At 35.6% G+C, this 26137-nt stretch overlaps 1 protein-coding gene across 1 annotated transcript; it reads left to right on the top strand.

The window, feature by feature from the left end:
• Positions 1-9632: 9632 nt before the first annotated feature.
• LOC135220304 (UDP-glycosyltransferase UGT5-like) lies at positions 9633-25707 on the top strand. The gene is made up of 6 exons (XM_064257553.1): positions 9633-9667; positions 22954-23184; positions 23432-23596; positions 23867-24089; positions 24187-24406; positions 25363-25707. Exons 2-6 carry the CDS (start codon positions 22957-22959, stop codon positions 25643-25645), a joined length of 1119 nt encoding a protein of 372 aa, XP_064113623.1. The 5' UTR covers positions 9633-9667; positions 22954-22956; the 3' UTR covers positions 25646-25707.
• Positions 25708-26137: the final 430 nt, after the last annotated feature.

Here is a 26137-nt window from a genome sequence, read left to right as displayed (position 1 = left end):
GGTAACATCAGCGATGCCATAAACAGCCTACCTAATAATAAATCGCCCGGCAGCAATGGTCTTCCGGCAGCAGCTTTAAAATTCTGCCATCCGATAATTTACATTCTGCCAGCTGCCCTATTTAATGCATGCATAATTAACCAGTTTCTTCCAGACTCCCTACTCTTAGTTCAGTTGATACCATTAATAAAAAAAAAAGAAGCTGAAGGATGCAGCTGACCCTGGCAATTACCGCCCAACTGCAATCACAACAATCACGTCGTAGGTACTTGAGTGTTCATCTAGTGAGACTTCTCCCCTTTCTACACACCACTGTCAACCAGTTTGGATTTAAAGCAAACCACTCAAACGAAACCTGCATCTACATACTGTAAGAAATGCTGAACTATTACCTATCATCAGCTCTTCTGTTTTCCTATGTTTTGTAGATGTGAGAAAAGCATTTGACAGAGAAAACTACCTGAAGCTCTCCCTGAAGCTGCATAAAAGAGGCACACCTCTATATTTAACTGGCATTTTATTTTGCTGGTTCTCCACCTCGCAATTCTGTGTGAAATGGAGTAATGTATTGTTGTACACCTTCGACTCCCTAAACAGGCTTCGGCAAGGGGTGTTCTCTCACCATACCTGTTTAATGAGTACACAGATGCCCTGAAGGTTAAACTGAACACACTCCCAATCGGATACACTGTCAATGAAACAACTGTAAATAACCTCTGTTACGCTGATGATACGGTTCTGATTTTCTCCAGTGACTCATCGACACTTGCCGACAATATGCAGAGGAATTTGATATCCTATTCTACGAAACCAAGGCTCAGTGCATGTCACTGCTCCCGAGATTGCTTAAGCATATTGCAGAACCACAAATTTCCGTATTTGGGTCACATTACCATGGTCGATCTAAAAGATATGGCAGACATAGAACCAAGGGGTCGTAAACTATGTGCAACAGGCAACATATTTGCAAGGAGGTTTGCCTTCTGTCACCGAGACTTGAAACTGCTGCTCTTACACTCATGTTGCTACAGTATCTATGGGTGCTCCCTATGGACGAACTACACCATGAAATGTATCACTGTTGTTCACAATGACATTTTGAGACGCCTCACAAACACTCTTTGATACCACTCTGTCACAGAAATGTTCACAGAAAACCGCCTGGACAATTTCAAAATCATTGTAAGACGAACCATGTCCAGTCTGATCACCTGACTGCAAAATAGCGGCAATTCACTCATACAAAGCATCCTAAGTAGTGAGGCAAGAAGATCTAAATTGTGGGGAAGACGGGAAAATGAGGTGTTTGTTCCCTAAATAACTTAATCTGTTTTTGTAAAGTGTCATCTGCAGAATCTGTCATTATTATTATAATATTGCTATGATTATTGTTATTGCTGGTATTTTCCTTTTTTCATTATTATGCTGATTATTATCAGTATAGTTTTGCTACATTCAATTTCGTACTTAGCCTTCTGGGTCTGATTACTGTAACCACCTAAGGTCCCTATCTGGAATATAATTATAAACAATCTAGTCACTAACTGTTATTACCATTATTATGATTATCATCTTTTATACTACTTCAGCAAGCGTGGATATTGACGTTTAATAATTTTTTTATCATTTTATCTCACGTTTCTAGATTGTGTATGTTATTGTCTATACTTTGTATATTCCATGTATATGGCCTTGAGCTAAAAATAAAATTTATTATTATTATTATTAACACTAAGCTACAAATGTCCTTTAATATCCAATTCGCTCTACCTCAGAATTAATATATTTTCATAAACGTTAACTGAAGGGTAATTTTTTAGTTGATAATACTTTCGTCCTCTCTTGGATTCGAACCAGCACACAGAGGAAAAATCAGGACTTCAGTGAAGTTACCGACTCGACCAACAAGTCAGTAACTTCACTGAAGTCCTGATTTCTCCTCCGTGCACTGGTTCGAATCCACCAGAAGAAGAAATTATTATCAACTAAAAAATTCCCCTTTGGTTAACATACTATATGAAACTATATTAATTCCGAGGTAGAGCGAATTGGATATTAAAGGACACTTGTAGCTTAATGCATGTAGTATATGAATCACTTATGTGATAAAAATTCATACATACATACATGCATTCTATATATATATATATATATATATATATATATATATATATATATATATATATATATATATATATATATATATATATATCTACACATATATATATATATATATATATATATATATATATATATACACACACACATATATATATATATATATATATATATATATATATATATATATATATATATATATATTCGTTCTGATTCCGCATTTTTAAAAAATTTCACAATCCTAGAGGTCTAGTGCAAAAAACTTGATTTATCGTAGATTGAAATAAGGCGCCTCCCCGTAGACTCCGACAAACATACCACTAACATTATTTAAGCATTTTCTCACAACCTAAAGGAAGTAGTGCCAGCAGTGCACCTAATTTTATGCACTGTAGGAACTATAAAAGGTGTTTGCAGCACACCTGGGACACGGGGAGCACCCTCATTTTTGCCTTTTATTTCATATCCACTTGCACTTCCTTTCGAAATTCCGTCTTGTGTCCAACCTCTGGAACCTTAACTTCTTAGCACAATTTTGGGGTTTCTCCCAGCTTCAGCTTTAGACTGTACTACTTCACTTCATATATTTTTTGGATCCATATATTTTGCTATCCAACCAGAGCTATTCCATATTTTCAGTGTGATTTAGTGTGGGGATTTACAGCATAAAATTCATAATTCATTTATTCATACTTAATACACACACACACACACACACACACGAAGTGCCGTCTTGGACGTTGGCGGTCATTTGCCTCCACCTCTCTCGATCTCTAGCCGCCTGTATTAGTCTCCCACCAATCTATTCAAGTATTTTACTCTGTCTACCTCTCGCTCTCCTCCCCTCTATCCTTCCAGTAAGGCACAAATGCTCTATCTTCTCACTTCTTATTATATGTCCAACAAAATCCATTTGTCTCTTCCTTATTTCTCTTACAAAGGCTCTCTGTGTTCTAATTCTTGCTAACACCTCCTCATTTGTCACCTAATCTGTCCATGATATTCTCAGAATTCTTCTATAAAACCACATCCTCCGCTGCATTCAACTTGGCGTTCAATTCCCTGGTGATTGTCCAGCTCTCTGATCCATACATGAGAGGGCACCACACATACATTTTCAGAGCTCTTGTTCTTGTTTGAGTTCCAATTCTGTTATTTGTTAAAAGTTTTTTCATATTCTTAAAAGAGTTTTTAGCCATCAGAATCCTCCTCTCAATATCTTGTTTTGCTCTCGCATCTTGTGTTAGTTGACTGCCTAGGTAATACTTATGTTGTTTATCAATATATTACAATTTGGTGGATCTTGATTCTTTGATGCAACTACAACTTCAGTTTTTATTACATTAATTTTCAGTCCCATTTTTTCACTCTCCCTGTTAACTGTGTCTACTAATGATTGCAGTTTTTCAGTTGTGTCTGCAATGATTACTGTATCATCTGCGTATCTGATGATATCAATATTTACTCCTCCGATCTTAATCCCTTCCATATCCTCTATCCTCTATACTTCTCAAGATGATCTCTGCATTTATTGCAAACAGATCTGGTGATAATACACATCCTTGGCGAACTCCTCTTTATTTCCACCCATTCTGATAAGTTGCTGCCAATGCTGACTGCTGCCATTTGACTCCAGTATAAGTTGGTAATGAGTCGGATGTCCTTGCTATCGACTTTTATTCTTTGTAGTATTTCTACCAACTCAGTGTGCCTCATTCTATCAAATTCTTTTTCATAATCTTTAAAACACATATACACATCTTTCTGAACTCTTTTGCTCTTTCTGTTACCATTCGCATGATGAAAATTGCGTTTCTTGTTCCTTTCCCCTTTACAAATCCGTATTGTTCCTCTGCGACTTCTGGCTTTAGTTTTCTTTTTATTCTGTTTAAAATCACTTTTAGAATTATCTTTGTTATCTGGCTCATTAAACTGATGGTTCTATATATAAATTGCTTCCGACTGCACCAGGTTTCTTACGTATGGCTATGAAGATGGATTTGTACACTTCTTTTGGTATGTAACCTGTATCATATATCTTCCTGGCCAACTCTGCAATTTTTCTTAATCCAAAATCTCCACTTGCTAATATCATTTCAATTGTAACTTCGCCATTACCTGGGCTTTTTCCTTAGTTAAAACTTTTAATTACACTGATTTTATCTTTTGGTATATCAAGTTCATGCATAGGTATATGTAGGTTCGGTTTTTCGCCCTTATTATCTTCAAAAAGGTCCTATACATATTCTTCCCAACGTTTCAAAACCTCTTCAATTTCCATCATAATTATTCCTTTGCGGTTTTTAATCAAATTACCTCTCGTTACTCTTTTCCTTCCCACTACCTCCTTTATTTTTCTATGCATGCTCTCAATCTTATACTGCCTTTCGAGGTCAAATGACACTCATTTAAAAAAAAAAAAAAAAAAACACATCTAACTGGTAATGTGGCCTACCTTATCATGTTAAATGCCATCTCTGAAGTTAGCTGAAAATCAAAGTTTCAAACTTGGCTAATATAAACTCTTGCTGTTACAAAAATATACTTTTTATTTCTCAAAATTAGCTAACATGAAAATGGAAAAAATGAGTTAAGCATGACCCAAAAAAGAAACGTTAAACTATCATATTCCTCTCAAAATCATATTTAAGTAAGTACCCCTTTTCCTCTAAGTGTCCAAACATTCATAGTTTATCAAGGTAAACAAAAAAATTGTCTAGAGAAAACCCATTTTTCTATATGGTGACTTCGAATCCATCTGAAATAAAGAGACCATTATTATCTCACCATAAAACATTAAAGTTCGTCAATAAAAAATATGTGTTGCACCTCACTACCCTTCTTTAAAAGCTGAATTTTGTCACTATAAATATTAACTTTTTCAAAGTTCACTTTACCTTGCAGCAAACTTCTAGCACCTTTTCTGTGGCGTGTTCCACACTCTTATCAATCAAATTCAGTAAGTCCCCCTTTGATTCTCATAAAATAGATTATATGTCATTTTCTGTGCATTACAAACACACACTCACCAATTGACGCACAGATGCATGCACACTACATACATGGAACTCGTGATCTTTGGAATGCGTCACTGACCCCAATTATGAATCAGTAAGCTTCCTGTTTATTTTTTCATTTCAGCATCTTTGAGGAATCCAGCGTTTTGCATCTGTCTCTAACCGGCAAGAGCTAAAAGGACCCTCAAATTTTGGACCTAATTTGTAATTTAGTTCATTTCTCACATTGATTTTTAAAAGTACATTGTCTCCAACAGCAATTTTAACATCTAATGATTTCTTGTTGCTTCTTTCCACCATTTCTCATGTCGTAGTCTCGAGATTACGGCTGAGACAAGCATGTTTCTCCTTTGCTGTGGAAATTAATGCTTCGATTGTATCTTCTCAATGATGAGGTATAGTTAACAGATCAAATGTGCCTCGTGCTTGGCAACCAAACAATGCTTCGAATGGGGACATTTTAATGGAATCACTGACCATAGTGTTGTTATGTCTAACCACATCTATATATCTGTCCTAGTTTATATCATTTCCTCCTACAGTCTTCCTGAGAGCTTCGAGCACTTTCCTCTTTGCTCGTTCACATAACCCATTAGCTTCAGGTCTGTGTGGAATAATTGTTACTTTCTGTATCCCCATGACTTCTGCCAAACATTCTCAAGTCTTGTTCACAAATTCTTTGCCACTGTCAGTCAATAAAACATCGGGTGAGCCATATCTGCAAATTATACCATTGAAAAATGCTATAGCTACTTTTTTGGCTGTTTTATGCTTAAGTGGAAAAATTTCTACTATCCTCCTTAGTTCATCTATTATTACCAACAGGTACTTATTCGCATATCTAGATTCACAAAAATTTCCTAGGACATCCATATGTATTCTCTGAAAAGGTCTACTTGGTATCGGATATCACCCTAATTTGCAGGAAGCTATCCTTGAGAGTTTGCAAGCGTTGCACACTGTACAGTTTTTCACAAAATTTTCCACATCTTTCCCCATATTTTTCCAAATATATTTAGCACGCACCTCATTATGTTTTTTCTATCCCAAAGTGTGGACTACCGAACCTGCAATGTGCTATATCCAAAGCCACTGGAATCAGGACTTTCGGAATTACTATCTGTGTCGTGTCTCCTTTACTTTCACTAGTCCTTAATTCATATTTAATTTTCCTGACCAACAGATTACTTTCTAATTCTAAACCTGAAAAAGGTAACTTACAACCTTTCCTGACTATAATTCCTGTCTCAAGAAATGCTTTTGCGTCTGCCAAAATTTCATCCTCATCCTGCCTTTGCTCTATGAGCTTTCCATCGAAGTCTCTGATAGTTAAGAACCATCGAGCTATTTTGGGTGACAAATCGGGTTTATTAAAAAGATCCAATAATGGCTTGTGGTCTGTAAGAACTTCTACTTTATTCCCCATCAGTAGCATTTTAAAATGAACCAAACTTGATACTATTGCAAAGGCTTCTTTATCTATGGTAGCCATTAAACTTTCATTGCTGCCCTTTGTCCTAAATTTCCAGCTATAAAAAGCAATGGGATTTAACTTCCCATCAAAGTTTTGCATAAGGCAAGCACCTATACCTTCCTGACTGGCATAAGTCACTAATGTGAACAGTTTACTGAAATCTGGAAATTTCAGAGCTGGGGGATTCACTAATGCGCCCTTAAGTTTTTGAAAACTTACTTGTTGTGGTTCTCCCCAATTAAATTGAATGTCTTCCCGCAATGCATCTGTTAGAGGAGCTGCTATGCTAGAAAATCCTTTCACAAACATACGAAAAAATCCTGCCGTCCCTATGAATGGCTTAATTTCATTCTTTGATTTCGGGGTACGAAAATCTGCTATTGCTTTGACTTTATTGTCGTTTACTCTAATCCCTTCCTTAGATATGACATGACCTAAATATGTGATTTGGTTCTTCAAAAAGGAACACTTAGCTAGCTTAATTTTCAATCCTGCTAACCTAAGTCTCCTAAGTACTTCCTTAAGCATTTCTAGGTGTTGCACAATCGAGTCTGTTCCAATTAATATATCATCCATGTACACAAAAAACTTTTTTACCCAATAACCCGTGTAAAACTGTGTTTACCAACCTCGTAAAGGTCATCAGACTACCCGATAAACCGAATGGCATCCTCCTAAATTCATAGTGTCCCTTGGGCACTGAAAAGGCTGTATATTCCTTACTATTTTCACTAAGAGGGACCTGCAAAAAACCCTGTGCTAAATCAACTGAGTTATAAATATTATGTCCCCCAATTTCTACAAAAAGATCTGGTATGTATGCGACTGGGTAATGGTCAGGAATTGTCTTTTCATTCAAACATCTAAAATTGGTGCATACTCGGACGGAGCCGTCCTTCTTAGGCACTGCTAACAAAGGAATGTTGTATGGAGATGCACTAGGTCTAATGATTCCTTCCTCTTCCCATTTACTGACCTCTTTTTCTACCTATTCTCTGATTTTGAAAGGTATGTGGTATGCAGGAATAAAAATGGGTTTTGTACCTTCCTCTAAGTTTACCTTATGTTCTAACACATTAGCCAATCCCAGTTTATCCCCTCGTAAAGCTACCGTGTCCCCAAATTCTACCAAAAACTCGCTTACCACTTCTCTGTGCTCTTTATAATCTGCATTAGCTAAATGTTCTCTAAATATTTTCTTTCTTGATTGCATTTCTGCCTCTGAAAACTAAATTTTCCCCTCAACAATAGCCACTGAACCACTGTCATTACTCCAGTCTTGGAGGTCTACCACATATGTATTCTTCTGGTATTTCCTAACTGTATCATTACAGTTCAATAATTCTACCCATGTAACCCACTGTTTGATACACTGTTCACTGATGCAGTGCTCATAACCCCTCTCAGTTTCTCATTACCCTCAATTACACATACTTCCACGGGCTTTTTCACTATCCTCAGTTTGACTTTTACCTTAGTCTTTGAACCTGGCATTAAAATAACATCCTCTGATAAAACACATTTATATTTGTGGTTAGTACCTCCCTGTTCCACGATCCCATTAATATCACCACCCATGGTTCTCATTGCATCCACCAAGACAATTGTTAGTATCAGTAATAATATCAGTATTAGTATCAGCATCACATCAGCATCACTGCCCATAACGCCACTATTAAACCTGCCAAAATTGTTACCGCCGTGGCCCTCAATATGAGTTAAGCATGATCCAAAAAAGAAATTTTAAACTATCATATTCCTCTTAAAATCATATTCAAATAAGTACCCCCTTTTCCCCTTAGTGTCCAAACATTCATAGTTTATCAAAGTAAAAAAAATGGCCTAGAGAAAACCCATTTTTCTATATGGTGACTTCGAATCCATCTGAAATAAAGAGACCATAATTATCTCACTATAAAACATTAAAGATCTTCAATAAAAAATGTGTGCTGCACCTCACTACCCTTCTTTAAACGCTGAATTTCGTCACTATAAATGTTAACTTTTTCAAAGTTCACTTCACCTTGCAGCAAACTTCTAGCGCCTCTTCTGTGACATATCCCACATTCTATCAATCAAATTTATTGAGTCCCCTTTTGATTCTCATACAATGGATTATATGTCATTTTCTGTGCATTACAAACACACACTCACCCATTGAGGCACAGATGCATGCACACTACATACATGGAACTCGTGATCTTTGGAATGCATCACTGACCCCAATTATGCCCTATAAGCTTCCTCTTTGTTTTTTCATTTCAACATCTTCGAGGAATCCAGCAATTTGCATCCGTCTCTAACTGGCAAGAGCTAAGGTTATCAACCCCACTATTTAATGTTATATGTTGCTATTAGTGCCTATAATTTAATATATCATATATATATATGATATATAAACTTAATATATATATATATATATATTATATATATATATATTATATATCTATATATTATATATTAATATATATTATGTATGTATGTATGTTATGTATGATGTAGTATGTATGTAATGGAGATTGTTATTGTATGTATATATATATATATATATATATATATATATATATATATATATATACATACATAATATATGGTTGTGTGTGCGTGTGTTAATTTTTATGCATATATATATATATATATATATATATATATATATATATATATATATATATACAGTGGTACCTCGAGATACAAAATTAATCCGTTCCGAGGTGCCTTTCGTATCATGAGGTTTTTCGTAATCTTGGACCACAATTTTACATGTTAAAATGCTAATCCGTTCCTAGCCCTCCAAAAACACCCCAGTAAATTTCATAATAAAAGCTAATTGACCTATAAACAACGAAATACTACAAAAATTTGGACCATTCAATACCTAAATTAATACCGTACTGCTAATTACCTGTAAATAAAGTTTATTAGTGTACATGGTATACAAGAAATACTGTATGATGTAGTAAAATGTGGAAGCTTACCTTTCGAGTGAGGCGATATCCGAAAGTGGTGACAGGAGGAGGAGGAGTATGACCTAATTGTCCTTAATCACAATTATAATGAGGTATTTATTATTGCAAATGATGTACTTTTTTGCATGCATTCCAATTACATAATTTCTTTAATTTGGGAAAAGTTCTTGGGTTACAATCATAGTTCATATAAACAATGTAAAAACAACACATCTTTTTAGTTACAACAAAAAAACATTTAATAAACTACTATAAAAGGTCATAGTATGGGATTGAACAAGGGATAAGACCATTAGAACAGAGAAAAAACAATAACCTTTAAATTGTTATAATAGAAAAGATGCAACGCTGAAGGAGAATTTTGAGCGGTAAGTAAAACACCCAGTCAAAGAACTTAGCATTACTCTACCAGATAGGATAAATAAAAAGTGACTAAATTAATTTTGTTGTGAAATAATGGAGCAGTGAAACTGGCATTGCAACAGAAGAGAGAGCATGTTCAGCTGTAAAGTTCTTCAATATCATCGGTTCATTAAGACTGTCAGGTTGCAGTTCATATGGGGTATTTATAAAGCTATTTTCTGATATTGTGGCAAACTTCGCATGAGCAACACGTTTGAATGGTGGCCCCATAATTTTTGGCATGAGTTCTCTTACTATTCCATGCAGGCACGTTCCAGTGTTGAACAGGCTAACTTTAAAAAAAATCGAGTTTTCTATACAGCTATGACCGCCGACCGGTAGCGTTCAGTTGCTCATCAGATGTGGTAGAGTGAGGGTACATCTCATGCCTCTGGAAACTGCTGCCAGATGCACGATCCATGGCTAACATTAACCTTAAATAAAATGAAAACTACTGAGGTTAGAGGGATGCAATTTGCCCTATTTGATGAACGGAGGGTAGATGATCGAAATACCAATTTGCAGCCCTCTATCCTCAGTAGTTTTTTTTTTTTTTTTAGATCTAAGGGCAGACAGATAGACAAAGCCCGCACAATAGTTTTCTTTTACAGTGAACTAAAAATAGCACATTAGGACACAGACTTTTCTTTACTTGAATATTATTGTTTTACAGTGTACTTTTTTCGACGACTTCTATTTCACCATTGCTGCTGTTCATCCTCTGATGAGCTCTAGGATGTTTCCTTTAATTTCTATGATATACTGGCTTGATTTATTATACCGTTTACTTTCGTAATTGTGAAATCATTCAAATGTCTGAGTAACTATTCTACTCTTGTCCTTGTGCCTATATAAATGAGAAGTAGATAAACAGTGAAGACAAGATTCGTCTTGAAAAAGCAGAGGTTGGAAAAGTGCAAATAAAATACTAGTGTTTTTATGAGTTAGACATAACTGAGAAGCTTATTTAGGGTATTTGGATCACATAAAAACGGGCAATATTGGCAAGAAGTCTTTCAGCAAAGAATAAAAGCTAAGGGAATCCAATTTAAATCTCAATATCTTTACAGTATAAGGCAAGCAATTCTGGTATTTGCTATTTAGGATACCAGTGTCTGTACAAGGCAGGGTAAAACTGAAAATGCACATTCATGTTCCCAGTGTCACTGTGAAGCAAACATTGTGATGCTAAGCCTACCAGAGTCTCTACCAGACGAGCAAGTCTTGAGAAGCAGATCTGAGGTTACAGCGTCACTGCAATGACAAATTACATTGTACAGCGACTGTCTATCAGGCGTACACTGTCACCTTCAATGTGCACTATATTGGCAGAGGACATTGCGACAAAACTAGTAAAGAAAATTTAAGATCAAAATGTCTGTATCACTGAGCCTGGCACAACTTGTGAAGCATATTAGAGTTAACAGAATCACCATATCATAGAACAAATTGTCAAAACATGTATGATGCCAGTGACACTACATGGCAAACAATATATGTACAGCATATTTAGGAATGGAATGGAATATGTGATTTTGACATGACCCCAAGCACTGGGGTGTTACTATAACAAATTTGCTGAGACTGGGAAGTGTTGGGTACTATCATGGTTCCAGGGGTGATGCTGCTGTTTGTGGACACTAAATCTCGTTCAAGTTATCAGGGTAATTAAGAGGTAGACAAGACTGCCATATTATACTTAAAGTACCTAAAAACATTAAAAGGAAAATAAGTACTATCGTCCACTAAAGTCGGCTCCCTTCGCCATCCAGAGTGTGAGCATGAATCAGCTGACTGTGAAACACCAAAACAGTTGAACAAGTAACAAATGGAAGACCCAACAGATGTTTCACCAAGAGGGAGGGCATAGGCGAACAGGAACAGAAAGTAGGAGTGGGAAACAGGCATTTTCCTGGTGCATCGAGCCGTCTCATACTCTAATAATATCGTTAAGAAGGAGATTGTAAAGTTTTTGTTGCTGACGAAACTAGATTTGAGTGTAAAATGTGCAGTTACGGATATAAGCGAAATAAATATGAGAATAAAAGTGATTAGGATGTTAGTTTCATGAATTAGTATTTCCTGTAGATTATCATATCTTATCAATAGACGTGGCTGTTCACAAGATTATTATAAAGCATTATATATATATATATATATATATATATATATATATATATATATATATATATATATATATATATAAAACTAACATCTATGGTAGCACTTCGCAAAACTTTCAGTTCATATATTATTGATGTAGCAATAAAAACTGCTCTCTCTCTCTCTCTCATCTCCTCTCTCTCTCTCTATCTCTCTCTCTCTCTCTCTCTCTCTCTCTATATATATATATATATATATATATATATATATATATATATATATATATATATACTATTTCTATATATATACGTATATATATATATATTCATTATTGATGTAGCAATCACAAACTGCTCTCTCTCTCTCTCTCTCTCTCTCTCTCTCTCTCTCTCTATATATATATATATTATATATATATATATATATATATATATATATATATATATAGTATATATATTATATATATATGATTATATATATATATATATATAGATATAATATATATATGTATATATCTATCTATATATATATATGTATATATTATATATATTATATATATTATATATATATATATATATATATATATATATATATATACAGTGGTACCTCGAGATACAAAATTAATCCGTTCCGAGGTGCCTTTCGTATCATGAGGTTTTCGTATCTTGGACCACATTTTACATGTAAAATGGCTAATCCGTTCCTAGCCCTCCAAAATCACCCCAGTAAATTTCATAATAAAGCTAAATTGACCTATAAACAATGAAATACTACAAAAATTTGGACCATTCAATACCTAAATTAATAACGTACTGCTAATTACCTGTAAATAAAGTTTATTAGTGTACATGGTATACAAGAAATACTGTATGTATGTAGTAAAATGTGGAAGCTTACCTTTCGAGTGAGGCTATCTCCGAAAGTGGTGACAGAGGAGGAGGACAAACGGCAGATACGTAAGTACGTACGTACACTTAACTTTACGAAACACAAAAAAATGTAAGGAAAACTAAACTATAATGTTTTTTTTTTTTTTTTTTTTTTTTTTTTTTTACAAAATTTCAACTTCATCACCACTTTCAACTTTATCACCACTTTCAACTTTCTGTTTTTTAGTATCACTTGGTTCTTCCTTTTTACTTAGTCCTGCTAATACTAACGGCCTCTTTAAAAAATAACTATCCAAGGAAGATTGCTTCTGCCTACTTTTCACAATGTTCCTGAAACGAGTCAGGCAAACGTCATCGAACTGCGCAAGCATACGACCTGTGTGAACCTTTTCAGGGTATATTTTTTTCTACAATCGATTGCACTTTATGAAAAGCGGCTAGAACATCCTTAATTTCTGCCGTTGTCATACGGTTGTCCTCCTCCTCCTCGCCGCTGCTAGAGAACTCCTCTTGAACAACGTTATGTTGCATGGCCTCCAACTCCTTCAGGTCATCCATCGTTAGCTCCTCTTGGTGCTCCTCGAGAAGGTCGTTGATGTCGTCCTCGTCGACGACCAGCCCCATGGACTTGCCGAGTGCAACGATCTCATCAAGATCTGGTTGCAAAACAGTTTCAGGATCGTCAACTGTTTCTGAATCTGCAGCACCAGCTTCGCCCACGTCGAATCCCTCGAAGTCTCAAGTGCATACGGCATCAGGCCAGAGTTTCCTCCACGAGGAATTCAAGGTTTGCCTCGAAACCTCCTGCCAAACTTGGTCGATGAGTCGGATGCATATCACGATGTCGAAATGCTCCTTCCAAAATTGACACGTGAGGTTTGTGGTATCGGTGATGTCGAAACATCTCTTGAAAAGATGTTTCGTATACAGCTTCTTGAAGTTCGATATCACTTGCTGGTCCATGGGCTGGAGGAGAAGGGTGGTGTTAGGCGGAAGATAAAGAATCTTGATGAAGGAATACTCCGCTAGGATATCTTCCTCGAGGCCAGGAGGGTGGGGAGGGGCATTGTCCAACACCAACAGACATTTCAGAGGGAGGCGCTTCTCTTCCAAGAATTTCTTCACTGTCAGGCCGAAACACAGATTTACCCACTCCGTGAACAAAAGCCTCGTTATCCAGGCTTTCGCATTAGCCCTCCACATCACTGGAAGCTTCTCCTTAAGAACTTTGTGGGCCTTGAAGGCTCGAGGAGTCTCGGAATGATAGACCAGTAGGGCCTTCACCTTGCAATCCCCACTGGCGAGTGTAAGCCTGTCTTTCATAGGCTTATGCCCGGGTAGCTTCTTCTCTTCCTCCGTGATGTACGTCCGACGAGGCATTTTTTTCCAAAAAAGGCTAGTCTCATCACAGTTGAAGACTTGCTGAGAACTGTAGCCTTCCTTGGTCATCATCTCATCGAACGTCTTTTTAAAGGCTTCGGCCGCTTTCGTGTCCGAGCTGGCCGCCTCCCCATGCCGCACCACCGAATGGTTACCAGTCCGTTTATGGAATTTCTCGAACCACCCATGCGAAGCCTTGAACTCCGGGGTTGGCGTTGATGTCCCTTCTCCTCCGTCATCTTCCACCTGGGCAATCAAATCGCCGAAAATAGCGCTGGCCTTGTGGGAGATTGCTGTCTCCGTTATCGTATCGCCAGCGATTTCTTTGTCTTTTATCCAGACAAGAAGCAGCCGTTCCATCTCGTTGTGCACGTGGGTCTTGCTGGCACAAAAATAGTGATGACCTTGGAAGGTGTAGCTGCTTTGATGACATCCTTCTGCTTAAGGATGGTGCCTATTGTCGACAGATTTTGGCCGTATTCCTTGGCGATCACACTCAATCGCATACCAGCTCCATACTTCTTGATAATCTCCATCTTTGTCTCCAAAGAGAGCATTCGCTTCTTTCCGTGAATTTCAACTTTTTTGGGACCCATGACTACGTTATACTGTACATAATTCATGTATAAGTAGAGTAAAGTTTTCACACAACACGATAAAGTACGTATACTGCAACGAAATCACTAACGAATTTACGTTAATAAACGAAATCGTTAGACCTAACGAATACCGTGTGCGTACAATACAGATGATGCCGTGCAGTGGCCGAAGAAGCACGCCGCTACGTAGATGCATGATGGGAGGGATGCTGACCAATAGGAGAGAAGGATCTCATGGCGGTGACTAGCATCAGGAACCAATGGGAGAGACCTTACCTTACCTTACAGACCTTACATCTTGTTCGGGTTGCCCCAGGTCCCTCAGTGTGAGGCACCTCTAATGTCTACCAGAGAGTTGCTAGTACATCTTCCGGTATATTTTGCATCTTCCAATCTTGGATGGTCTGGGATGCAGTTTAGATATTTGTCGAGCTTATTCTTAAAACACATCTACGCTCACTCCTGATATTCCTCAGATGAGCTGGCAACGCATTGAATAGACGCTGCATTATCGATGCTGGTGCGTAGTGGATTAATGTCCTGTGTGCTTTCCTTATTTTTCCTGGTATAGTTTTGGGCACTATTAATCTACCTCTGCTTGCTCTTTCTGATATTTTTAGTTCCATGATATTTTCTGCTATTCCTTCTATCTGTTTCCATGCCTGAATTATCATGTCGCTTCTCTTCTCCTTTCTAGACTATATAATTTTAAGAATTGTAGTCTTTCCCAGTAGTCTAGGTCCTTAACTTCTTCTATTCTAGCTGTAAAGGACCTTTGTACACTCTCTATTGTGCAATATCCTTTTGATAGTGTGGGTACCATATCATATTGCAATATTCAAGTGGACTACGAACATATGTTTTATAAAGCATAATCATGTGTTCAGCTTTTCTTGTTTGAAGTGCCGTAACAACATTCCATTTTGCTTTACATTTTGCCAACAGAGTTGCTATTTGATCATTGCATAACATGTTCCTATTCATCATCACACCAAGGTCTTAACTGCTTCCTTATTTGTGATGGTCTCATTATTAGGTCCCTTATATGCATATAGCTTTCTTTCTCTGTCTCCATACTTTATTGATTCAAATTTATCAGAGTTAAATACCATCCTATTTACCTCTGCCCAATCATATACTTTGTTAAGGTCTCTTTGTAGAGCATTCCTATCTTCATCACAAGTAATTTCTCTACTTATTCTTGTGTCATCTGCGAAACTACTCACTACCGAATCCTTAACATTATTGTCTATGTCTTCAATCATAATAACAAACAGTATTGCAGCTAACGACCGTTACCTTGCGGCACACCGGATATTACCTTGGCTTCATCCGATTTCTCGTCGTTTGCAATAACTATCTGTTTCTGTTGTGTAAAAATTCTTTTAACCATCTTCCTACTTTATCCACGATATTTGTGTTTTCTAATTTTTTTTCGCTAATATATTATGGTCTACTTTATCAAAAGCTTTTGCAAAGTCTAAATAAACCACATCTGTTTCATTTTCCGCTTTTGTTTTTCATATTTTTGAATATGTTCTCACGGTGGACTAACAGTTGGGTTTGTGTACTTTTTCCGGGTACGAAACCATGTTGTCCTTATTAAACAAATTATTTTTTTTTATTAAATGTTTCATAATATTTTTCTTCATTACCCTTTCATACACTTTCATAATATGTGATGTTAGACTCACAAGGCTATAATACTTGCCTCTAGTCTTGATCCACTTTTGAAAGTAGGGGTAATATATGCTAATTTGTGCTCAATCCATATATCTTGCCTGTATCTACACTTTGTCTTAATAATATTGCAAGTGGCTTTGCGATAGAATGAACTACTTTCTTTAACAAAAATAGCAGGAATTCCATCAGGCCCTGCAGCAGCTCCATTTTTAATTTCATTAATAGCCTGCACAATATCAGCTTCATTAATATCTATGTCAGCTAAATATTCACTATTTTCATCCCTTACTTCTATATCATTATCTTCATTATCTATTCTAGAGGTGAATTCTCTCTTATATCGTTCTGCCAGAATGTTGCAAATTTCCTTTTTTTTCATTCGTTAAGTCTCCCTTCAATTCTCAGAGGGCCTATTTCTATTCTTCTTTTATTCATCTTCTTCGCATATGAGTATAATAGTTTGGGGCTTTGCTTGATATTTAATAGGGTTTTTTTCTTCCAAGTCCCGTTTTTCATTTTCTTTTGATTGTATAATCTTTTGTTCTGCATTTTCTATCTTACTTTTTAGTTCTATAACTTTCCATGCATTTTTTCTTTTGCAAGAGCCTTTTTTCCACTTTCTGATTTTCTGGAACAAGATCCTTCTGTCTCTTGGTATGCATGAATGATGTTTACTTTTCTTCTTCGGTATATATTTTTCCACTATTTTCTCCAATATTTTATATAATATCTCCGTATTTACCCTTATGTCATCACTTACGAAAATGTTATCCCAATCTTTTGTGAATTCTTCATTAATTTCTGACCATTTTATATTTTTACTGTAGAAGTTGTATTTTCCATATCCTTCCCACTTTTTCATTTCTTGCTTATCTCTATTTTCACTTGCTTTTGGTGGAATGAACTGTTAATTCTATGACATTATGGTCTGAAATACTCGCATTATAAACTATTATTTCTTTAACATAATTCATCTCGTTCACAAATACTAGGTCTAAAGTATTTTCCTTTCTTGTTGGCAGGTGATTATTTGTTGAATGTTTTGTATTCTAGTAGCATATCTAATAGCTTTTCAAATTGCCTCTTATCTCTGGCACTACTATTACTCTCTTTTTTATATGTATAAGTACAACCACAATCTCCTATTCGTTCTTTCCATTCTACGAAAGGAAAGTTGAAGTCACCAGATAGGAGAATAGTCCAGTCCTTGTGATTTCTACATATATCATCCAATTTTTCAATTATTTAAGTCAAATCTTTGTATTAGGAGTCTATATATTACTATGTCATCAATTTTTCAGATTCAAATTCTACCGTAATTATTAAGTCAAACTCTTTAGTATTAGGATGGGTATATATTACTATGTTCATCAATTTTCAGATTCAAATTCTACCGCTATTAGTTCACATTCTGAGTTACTATATTTCTCATATATTTTTCCTTGTTTTTTGTCTTTCCCATATATTGCGGTTCCCCCTTGATTCCTATTTTTTCTATCTGATCTATAAGTTTGGAACCCTTTTATTTGATCATCATTCCCAGTCTTCTTGGGAATACCAGGTTTCACTTAGTATTCATTATATCTATTTTCTTTTCAATTTTGGGTTAGTTCTTCTAAGTACTCTATTTTTCTTTTTGAGTTACTCGTAACTAAACCCTGCGCATTCATCACTATGATGGTTTTGCGTGTTTTCTCCTTCATTTAATACTGGTAGTAATAAGGATTTTCCCATGTCTCTTTCCTGTTCTGGTATGTTGTTCTTTTTTTCATTTCCAGAAATTCTGACATTAAAAAATCCAACTTTTCCATAATATTTGATCTTCCTTCATCATAATTATTAATTTTGTGTCTGAATCTGCAATTTTCTTTTCCGTTTCTGCAATATCCTCTTGCATAATAAATACAGTTATTATCTCTTGAGTAGAATTTCGGAGCTGATGCTTTGTAATTTTTTTGCTGACACCTCTGCATATCTCATTGGTGGTTTTGCTTTTCTCTTTTACCTGATATTCTTGATTTCTCTCTTTATTTGTTTTCTTCTTATTTTGGATTTTATTACTTGGTTGGTTATTATTTGATTATGATTCATGGCTACAGGGTGCATATATTTGCATTTTTTGTCGAACTTACATCCTTTTCCTTCTTTTAGGTTTTTACATATTTTTTTGGATGCAGATCTCTGCAATCATCCCCATATCCATCTAAGTATGCACATTTACCATATATTTCATAGTTTTGACATCTTTAGGATGTTTGTAGTAACATCTTTCTCCAAATCTGCAATTCCCTCTTTTCAAAAGGTTGCAGATTTTGTCTTTCTTGTCTATTTTTTCCTCTTTCCCGTCATTGTATAGATCTGGTAGAGCCTCTTCAGGATTTGCTTTTCTGTTGTCATATCGTAATTTATTTCTTCGTAGTTGGTATGCTGCTTTATTGCCTCATATGTAGTATTCAATGAGTATCTCTGCAATCCATACTTTTTATCTTGTTCTTTTGTTTGTTTCCTTTTTTTTTATTTTTTTCTGTCATTTCATTTTTGTTTACTTCTCTTCCGTTTTCCTCTTCTTCTTTTTCTTCTTCTTCTTCCTCTTCCTCTTCTTCTTCATCCAACTATTTGTACATTCAATCTTGATTTAATAACATTGTCTATCCATGATAGACATGTTGAACAAAAAATTCTTGTATCTTTTCTCAAATCTTGTATTACCTCAGCACACTGTGGATGGGTCGGAATGTTGCATGCAGCACATTTTCTGATTAGGTTTTGTGGATTGACTATGCTATACCAAACCTTACACAGTTTGCATGCTTTTGGCATTCTTTTTCCTAATGCATCAATTAGGATATTCACAAGATTCACCTTATTCATTTTCTTTGTCGGAATATGTTGGTTTATGTATATTTTCTTTATGAGTCTCTTGACCACTTGGATTTTATTTGGAACTTCTTCAATTATTTTCAAGATGTTTTCATTAGATTTGTTCCAGTTTGAAGGATTATATCCTTCTAATATATCTATGAATGCTTTTGTATCTTTTTGGTTAGGAGGATGGTGGCGAGTCTACTCAGTTGGCGGCGCGCGAGTTTCAAAATTGCTATCGGTGGTTCGGGCGGATCTCGGACTTTACAGAAACCTTTCGTATCTTGAAAACTTTTCGTATGTAGAGCCGTTAAATTTTTCGTGTTAGCTTTCGTATCTCGAGTTTTTCGTAAGTTGAGCCTTTCGTATCTCGAGGTACCACACTATATATATATATACATACTGCATGATTCGGCTAACATCCATAGAGAAGGTATGCAATATGGGTGACAAGCCCCCAATGTCATTTTCTGGACATTAATAAATTACGGCTGTGTCATTTTCTGGAAATACAAACACTATGTGAAATATTAATGAAATATTGTCCGGGGTATCAAGTGACTTAAGTCAGTAGTAGAAGAATAAGTCACTGGCATTAGTGTATGTCCGAAGTTACCATAATATTGTTGTGGATTAATAGTTTTCATGACCATGATATTCTACATTAACAATAATCACTATTGGTCCAGTAAAAGATTATTCAATTCACAGCATATTTACGTTGGTGTAACCTCACACCGCCAACAAAACCGCTAAACAATAGATACTCAAAAAATCCTTCACTACTTGCGTCTATTACTTTTAGACTACCACTTACCCGCAAACACACACACCATACTCTCTCTTTCTCTCTCAAACCATATTTTCTGTCCTTACCTCAGTATACTATTATTAATATCTTTTATTTCTTTTTTGTTTCGTTTTACTGAATATGAATTTGTTACATTGGTGAAAATATCTGCATCTTTCATTTAAAAAAAATTACACATAGCCAAAATTTGCAAGTGTCTAAAAATTGACATTGGGTGTTACCACCCATATTGCCCACCTTCTGTATGGATGTTGGTCCAATCGTGCGATATATATATTTATGACAGTTGATGAATACTACCTCAATAACGTAAGTGAACTGAAACTTTTGCTAATTTTCTGCAATAGATGTTAGTTTTTTCTTTTACAAAGAGATGGCTTGCAGATTATAGACCAACACCGTCAACACTTGCTGAAATGTTTTGTATCAATCTCGTGGACAGTCATGTCTGTTGATAAGATGCGATAATCTTTAGAAAAAACTAATTCATGAATACTGACCTTCTTTTAGACTCAAACCCAGTACCGCCAACAGCAAAAACTTTACAATCACCCTTCTATTCCTGTTCCCCTATGCCCTTAGGTGCGACATCAGTTGGGTCTTCTATTAGTTACTTGTTCAAATGCTTCAGTGTTTCATAGTCGGCAGATTCGTGTTCACTCTCTGGATGGCTAAGGGACCGGACTTTTGTGCACAATAGTACATATAGGCTTCCAGTTCCCAACCAGTGACTCAGCAGGAATTGGAAAATGTTTTGAAATTTATGACGTCATGGTTGTTATGACAAGGCTTATTTAGGATTATTTTAATATATTTTACAGATGGTTAAAGTGCTTTTGTAAAGTTTGTATGTCTGTCTGTTTCTGTTTGATTTACAAGCTAAAAGAATTGGATCATTCTTATTTCAAAAGATTTTATTTATAAATTATTATAGTTTGGGTTGTAAAGTCTCTGGACATTCACATACCTCACGGCTGCTGGAGAGGTTAAAGTATAAGGAATAGTTTCCTAATAATGATCAACTCTAGAAAAACCTATAGCTAACCTCTATGTGTCAAATTTACTGTGTTCGCATTGCTGTGGCGAAATTATCTTTTCTAACTTTGATTATTAAACATTATTACAATAAAGAACATAAATTATATACATTCTGCCAGCCCAATCAAAATTACGATTTATTCCACATTATATAATATGATTTATTGTACTAAAATTACAGAATATATTTTTGTTAGAAAGAAATAATCTACAATGAGATTCAGGGCCTCTGTAACACGGTTTTTTGGACTTTGCTCCTTGTCAAAGCATTGGATGAAGCTGAAAGTTGACATATGTATATTTTACAACCACACAAATTTTGTCAGCATTATCAATAACCTAAACCTGATAGTTTTAATTTCTATAGAGTAAAAATTATCTAGCCAACGCCATGGCCAATGATTACGAGCCAAGAGTTGAAAAACATTCATTACGTAAGCAAAGTAAACACCTTTTGACGAAATGTTGCCCCGCCCTTCCACTAGACAGAAACTCATTCTCCTTGTTTCATCGGCTCTGAAACCCAAAGACTTTATGAAGAGCGGAACGATACATAGATGTGGGTGGGATATCAGTGCTAGTGTAGTAATACTACTGTAGCAGTAGTGCCGCAACAGTATATGCGTGTGTAATATACATGAATTAAACGTTTAGGCCAACTGCTGGGATCCTTGAGGATCATTTAGCACTTCTTACAACTACTCAAGAAATGAGTTTTTATAGCCAGAAGTTAAATTTTGTAATCAAACAATGCCCATGATAGCCTTCAGTGTTATCCTGAATTATAACGAGGCCAAAGTGGGTGGAGTCTCCTGAAGTCATCATGCTGACTATAATTATTGGTGAAGGTTTAAAGCCAATATACGGTACCGGCTATTTTTTTTTTTAGTGAATAGGTAGATAGCCAATAAATAAAAATTGCTTGACATTGGATATAGCAGTTATCAAATCAAGCTTGTCTACTATGTTTTTAAAAATTACCAACTATTCCCTACATCTTGTCAATCTGATTGTGACCTATAAAGTAGACTGTAATTTCTTAGGAAACTTATTTTGGGAGTTAGACTAATAATCGAAGTGTTTTTGTATTTATTAACATATTTTGTTGGTTTGTTCATTATGACAATTATCAGTGAAGAGGCTTCAGAGTTCATAAAGGTGTGCTGCTTTGCTTGTATTTAAATTTGTTTGTCATTGTTGCTAGAGGTATAGCCTTCGTTACGTATAGCCAATCATCCATCGAGAAAGAAGGAAGAAATGCTGTCATAAGTTATGTCACGAGTGCGTTCGAAACCTTTTCTCTGAGTAAGTTGGCCCGTCTTCAAAAAAAGTCACTTTTACATTGTAAGTACCAAATTTATTCAACCTACGTAATGCAGAATGCAGTCAAAATTTATGTGTACATATAATGTGTATTCTGAATAAGCGTTATATTTATGAAATGCATAGATAAAAAGTTATTGCGAAAAAACCGTGTTACAGAGGCCCTCAATCTCATAGTAGGACCTATTACGAAAGGGAGGAATGTCTATAATTTCCTGAAGTGTGAATAAACGCCCGTGTCCTTTTTATGCATGGAAATTAAACTGATTATCCATCTTTATTTCTAGTTCATGTACCCCTTCGTACACGAAATGCTATTCATTACCATCGCTTCTGCTGGCATGGATCCCAGACAGAGTGCTACTCTGGGAAATGTACTTAGCCCAGCCTATGTGCCCACTTTGTTTTATGAAGCTAACTGTGAACACGTTTTTGGACGATTTGCCAATACAGTTACTAGCATAGCAAAACCTTTTTACTGGAGAAACTGGGAGGTTATACCAGCAGTTCAAAAAGAGGTGAGATTTATTTCCTAAGAAGCCTTTATCAACTAACCAGAAGACTGAGTTTTCTTGTATGCTGTTTCACATTCAACACATATTATCTGTAACTCCAGTCTTATTATAAACTATACTAAATTTTATTTGTCATTCTCATGCAATGAATTTTGTTAACACCATTTACCATTCATGGAAACCAACACATCGCAAATTGAATGACTGGATGATTAACTCATTCTGACTCCTTCACTCTACTTTCTTGCAGATCAACGTGCACTTCCCGGACCTTCCTCCTCTTCTGGAACTAGAGAGGAATCAAAGTCTCGTCCTGATGAACTCCCATTTTTCGACTGATTTGACTGTTCCCCTTTTGCCTTTCCAAGTGGAAGTAGGTGGTATGCACTGTCGACCAGCCAAACCATTACCAGAAGTAAGACAGTGTTATGAAGACTGATATTCATTTGGAAGAGTGGAAATACACTCTCAATCTGTGGTACATTATATGCAGAATACACAAAGGAATATATAAAATGAAAAATGATTGAGCTCTTCACTACAAAAGTTTGATGGGAAAGTTTTATTATGGAAACAGTAATGCTATCTAAATATCTTGAAAAATTTGTTTTATATTTTATCCCTGTATAAGTAGATATCATTAACGATATTATTAGAGTATGAATGCTACTTGTCTGTAATGTAGGACCTAAGATCATGGATTGAAGGTGCAGGATCAGCAGGTGTCATATACTTCAGCCTCGGTTCAATTACGAAAGGGACTACATTGCCTACCAAGTACAGGAATATGTTCATCAAAGCTTTTTCCAAATTGAACAAAAGAATTCTTTGGAAATTCGAAACCGATTTAGAAGGAATTTCCGAAAATATCATGATTAAACCTTGGCTCCCACAACAAGATATTTTGGGTGAGTTTTTTCAATATTCACATACCAGTATAGGATTGCAGACATTATTGGATATTGAATAAAAACCTGTATCTTCGACTTTTTCATGACTTTTCAGGTCACCCTAATGTGAAAGTATTCATAAGCCATGGAGGAAGACTCAGTATGCAAGAGAGCTTGTACCATGGGACTCCTATGGTGACACTACCCCTATTTGGAGATCAGCCTATAAATGGAGCTAGAGTTATTGCAAATGGATGGGGTCTGTCTCTTAATTATGAAGATTTGTCTGTAGAACTCATTATCAGTTCACTTGAAGAAGTTACGAACAACGCAACGTAAGGTTTTATTTTCTATCACTTAAGCCTTACTTTAGCATTTCCATTAAAATCTGTCTTACCTCATACATATACATATTATTCGTTCTCTATGTTAATTATTAGGTAATTATAAATGATAAAATTTAATAATCATTCTGTATAAACACATTTTACAAGTCTAAGAGCCAAACATTAAAGCAAGGCTTTCACCCGATGAAAAGTTCACTCCAAAGGAAGTCATGTCATACTCTAATGTACATCATTAGTAATCTTAAGACAAGTTAAAAGGGGGTATTATAGGCCAATATTATTATTATTGTAATCAGTAGGCCCTCTATGATTAATTAACTTGTTTAAATATCACTAGAATCTTAACTTTCACCTAGTACCTCATGTCGTTTCATGTATACTTTGATATGTTCACTTCACCTCACCATTGTTTATATTTCTGTCCCAACTAAGATAAGATCACGCAACACTTCCTCTGATTAATCAAGTTCTCCATGCTTTATTAGAGTATCAATCCTGCTATTTGTTTTACCTGGATTATACTATGCAGATAGCCAATGCTTCTGAAAAATAGCTTGCAAAATCTCGGTTCCCTTTGCTTGTGGGAACAGTTGGGGGGACATTCTCCTTTCCAATACAGCATTCATTTTCCTGTTTTGTTTTGAAGTGATCTAAATCAATGAAAAATTACTCACCTGCCTCTTAATGTGTCTCTCCTCTGCCTTTGTTTTATCCTTTGGTTGATGTGACAAACATGGAGGATTTTATATTTGCCTTGCTTCTTGCACTCATAACATTTTTTTTACATTCAATAGTGTCATCTTATATTCATAGCATTTAAGATCCCTGTTCCTTTCTGTGATGATGGCCAGAGGAAATCTAGATAAGTGAATGTAAAAAGCCTCCTGAAGATTTTTCTTATTGAAGAAAATAAAGCTCAAAATCCAATTTCTTTATTTTTTCAGATACGTAGAAAATGTGGTGAAAACTTCAAGGTTATACAAGGACCAGTTAACTTCTCCAGTAGAACGAGCAGTGTTCTGGACGGAGTACGTCATACGTCACAGAGGAGCCCTTAAGTTGAGGTCCCCTGCTGCGAGTCTGTCATGGGTGCAACTTCTCCTGCTGGATGTGTTGACTTTGTTCCTTTTGGTTATCATTTTGTCTTTGATTATTCTCCACTGGATTTTCAAGACAGTTGTGAGTGCAGTATTTGGTATACAGTATTTGAAGAAAAAGTTTGAATAACATTTCATCAAAAACAGTTTATGTTTGTCTATAATTGTAGGCAATAAACACAATTTATAAAATCTACTGCTTTCATTCATTTGGTCCTTTGAAATGCAATATCTTCCGTCACTGATATTGCACAAGCTTGAAAGTCCAAAGGGCGTCATTTGATTCTGTAGATCACGAGTCCGATAAATAAGCTTTTGCCTTTGCTCAAAATATAAAGTGAACACTGACAAGTGCTATCCATTAGGATAATGATTAGCAATTAATCTTTTTTTTATCATGAAATACTCGTGTAAGATAAAACAAATGACCTCAGTAATGAATATCTACTAGAAATGCTAGGTAATACCCCAAAATCCTTGGGCGTCTCTTTAAAAATACTACAGAACTCTATGAAACAGAAGATGTAAAATACATCACTTTACAGGGAAATACAGTTTGCAGGATGATATTACCTAAAATGACAATTCTTAAATGTAAATCGTATTTTTCCTAACTGTACAA

This window comes from Macrobrachium nipponense, chromosome 1 (assembly GCF_015104395.2).
Source record: "Macrobrachium nipponense isolate FS-2020 chromosome 1, ASM1510439v2, whole genome shotgun sequence".
Classification (NCBI taxonomy): Eukaryota; Metazoa; Arthropoda; class Malacostraca; order Decapoda; family Palaemonidae; genus Macrobrachium; species Macrobrachium nipponense.
This window is presented reverse-complemented; position numbering and strand designations above follow the sequence as displayed.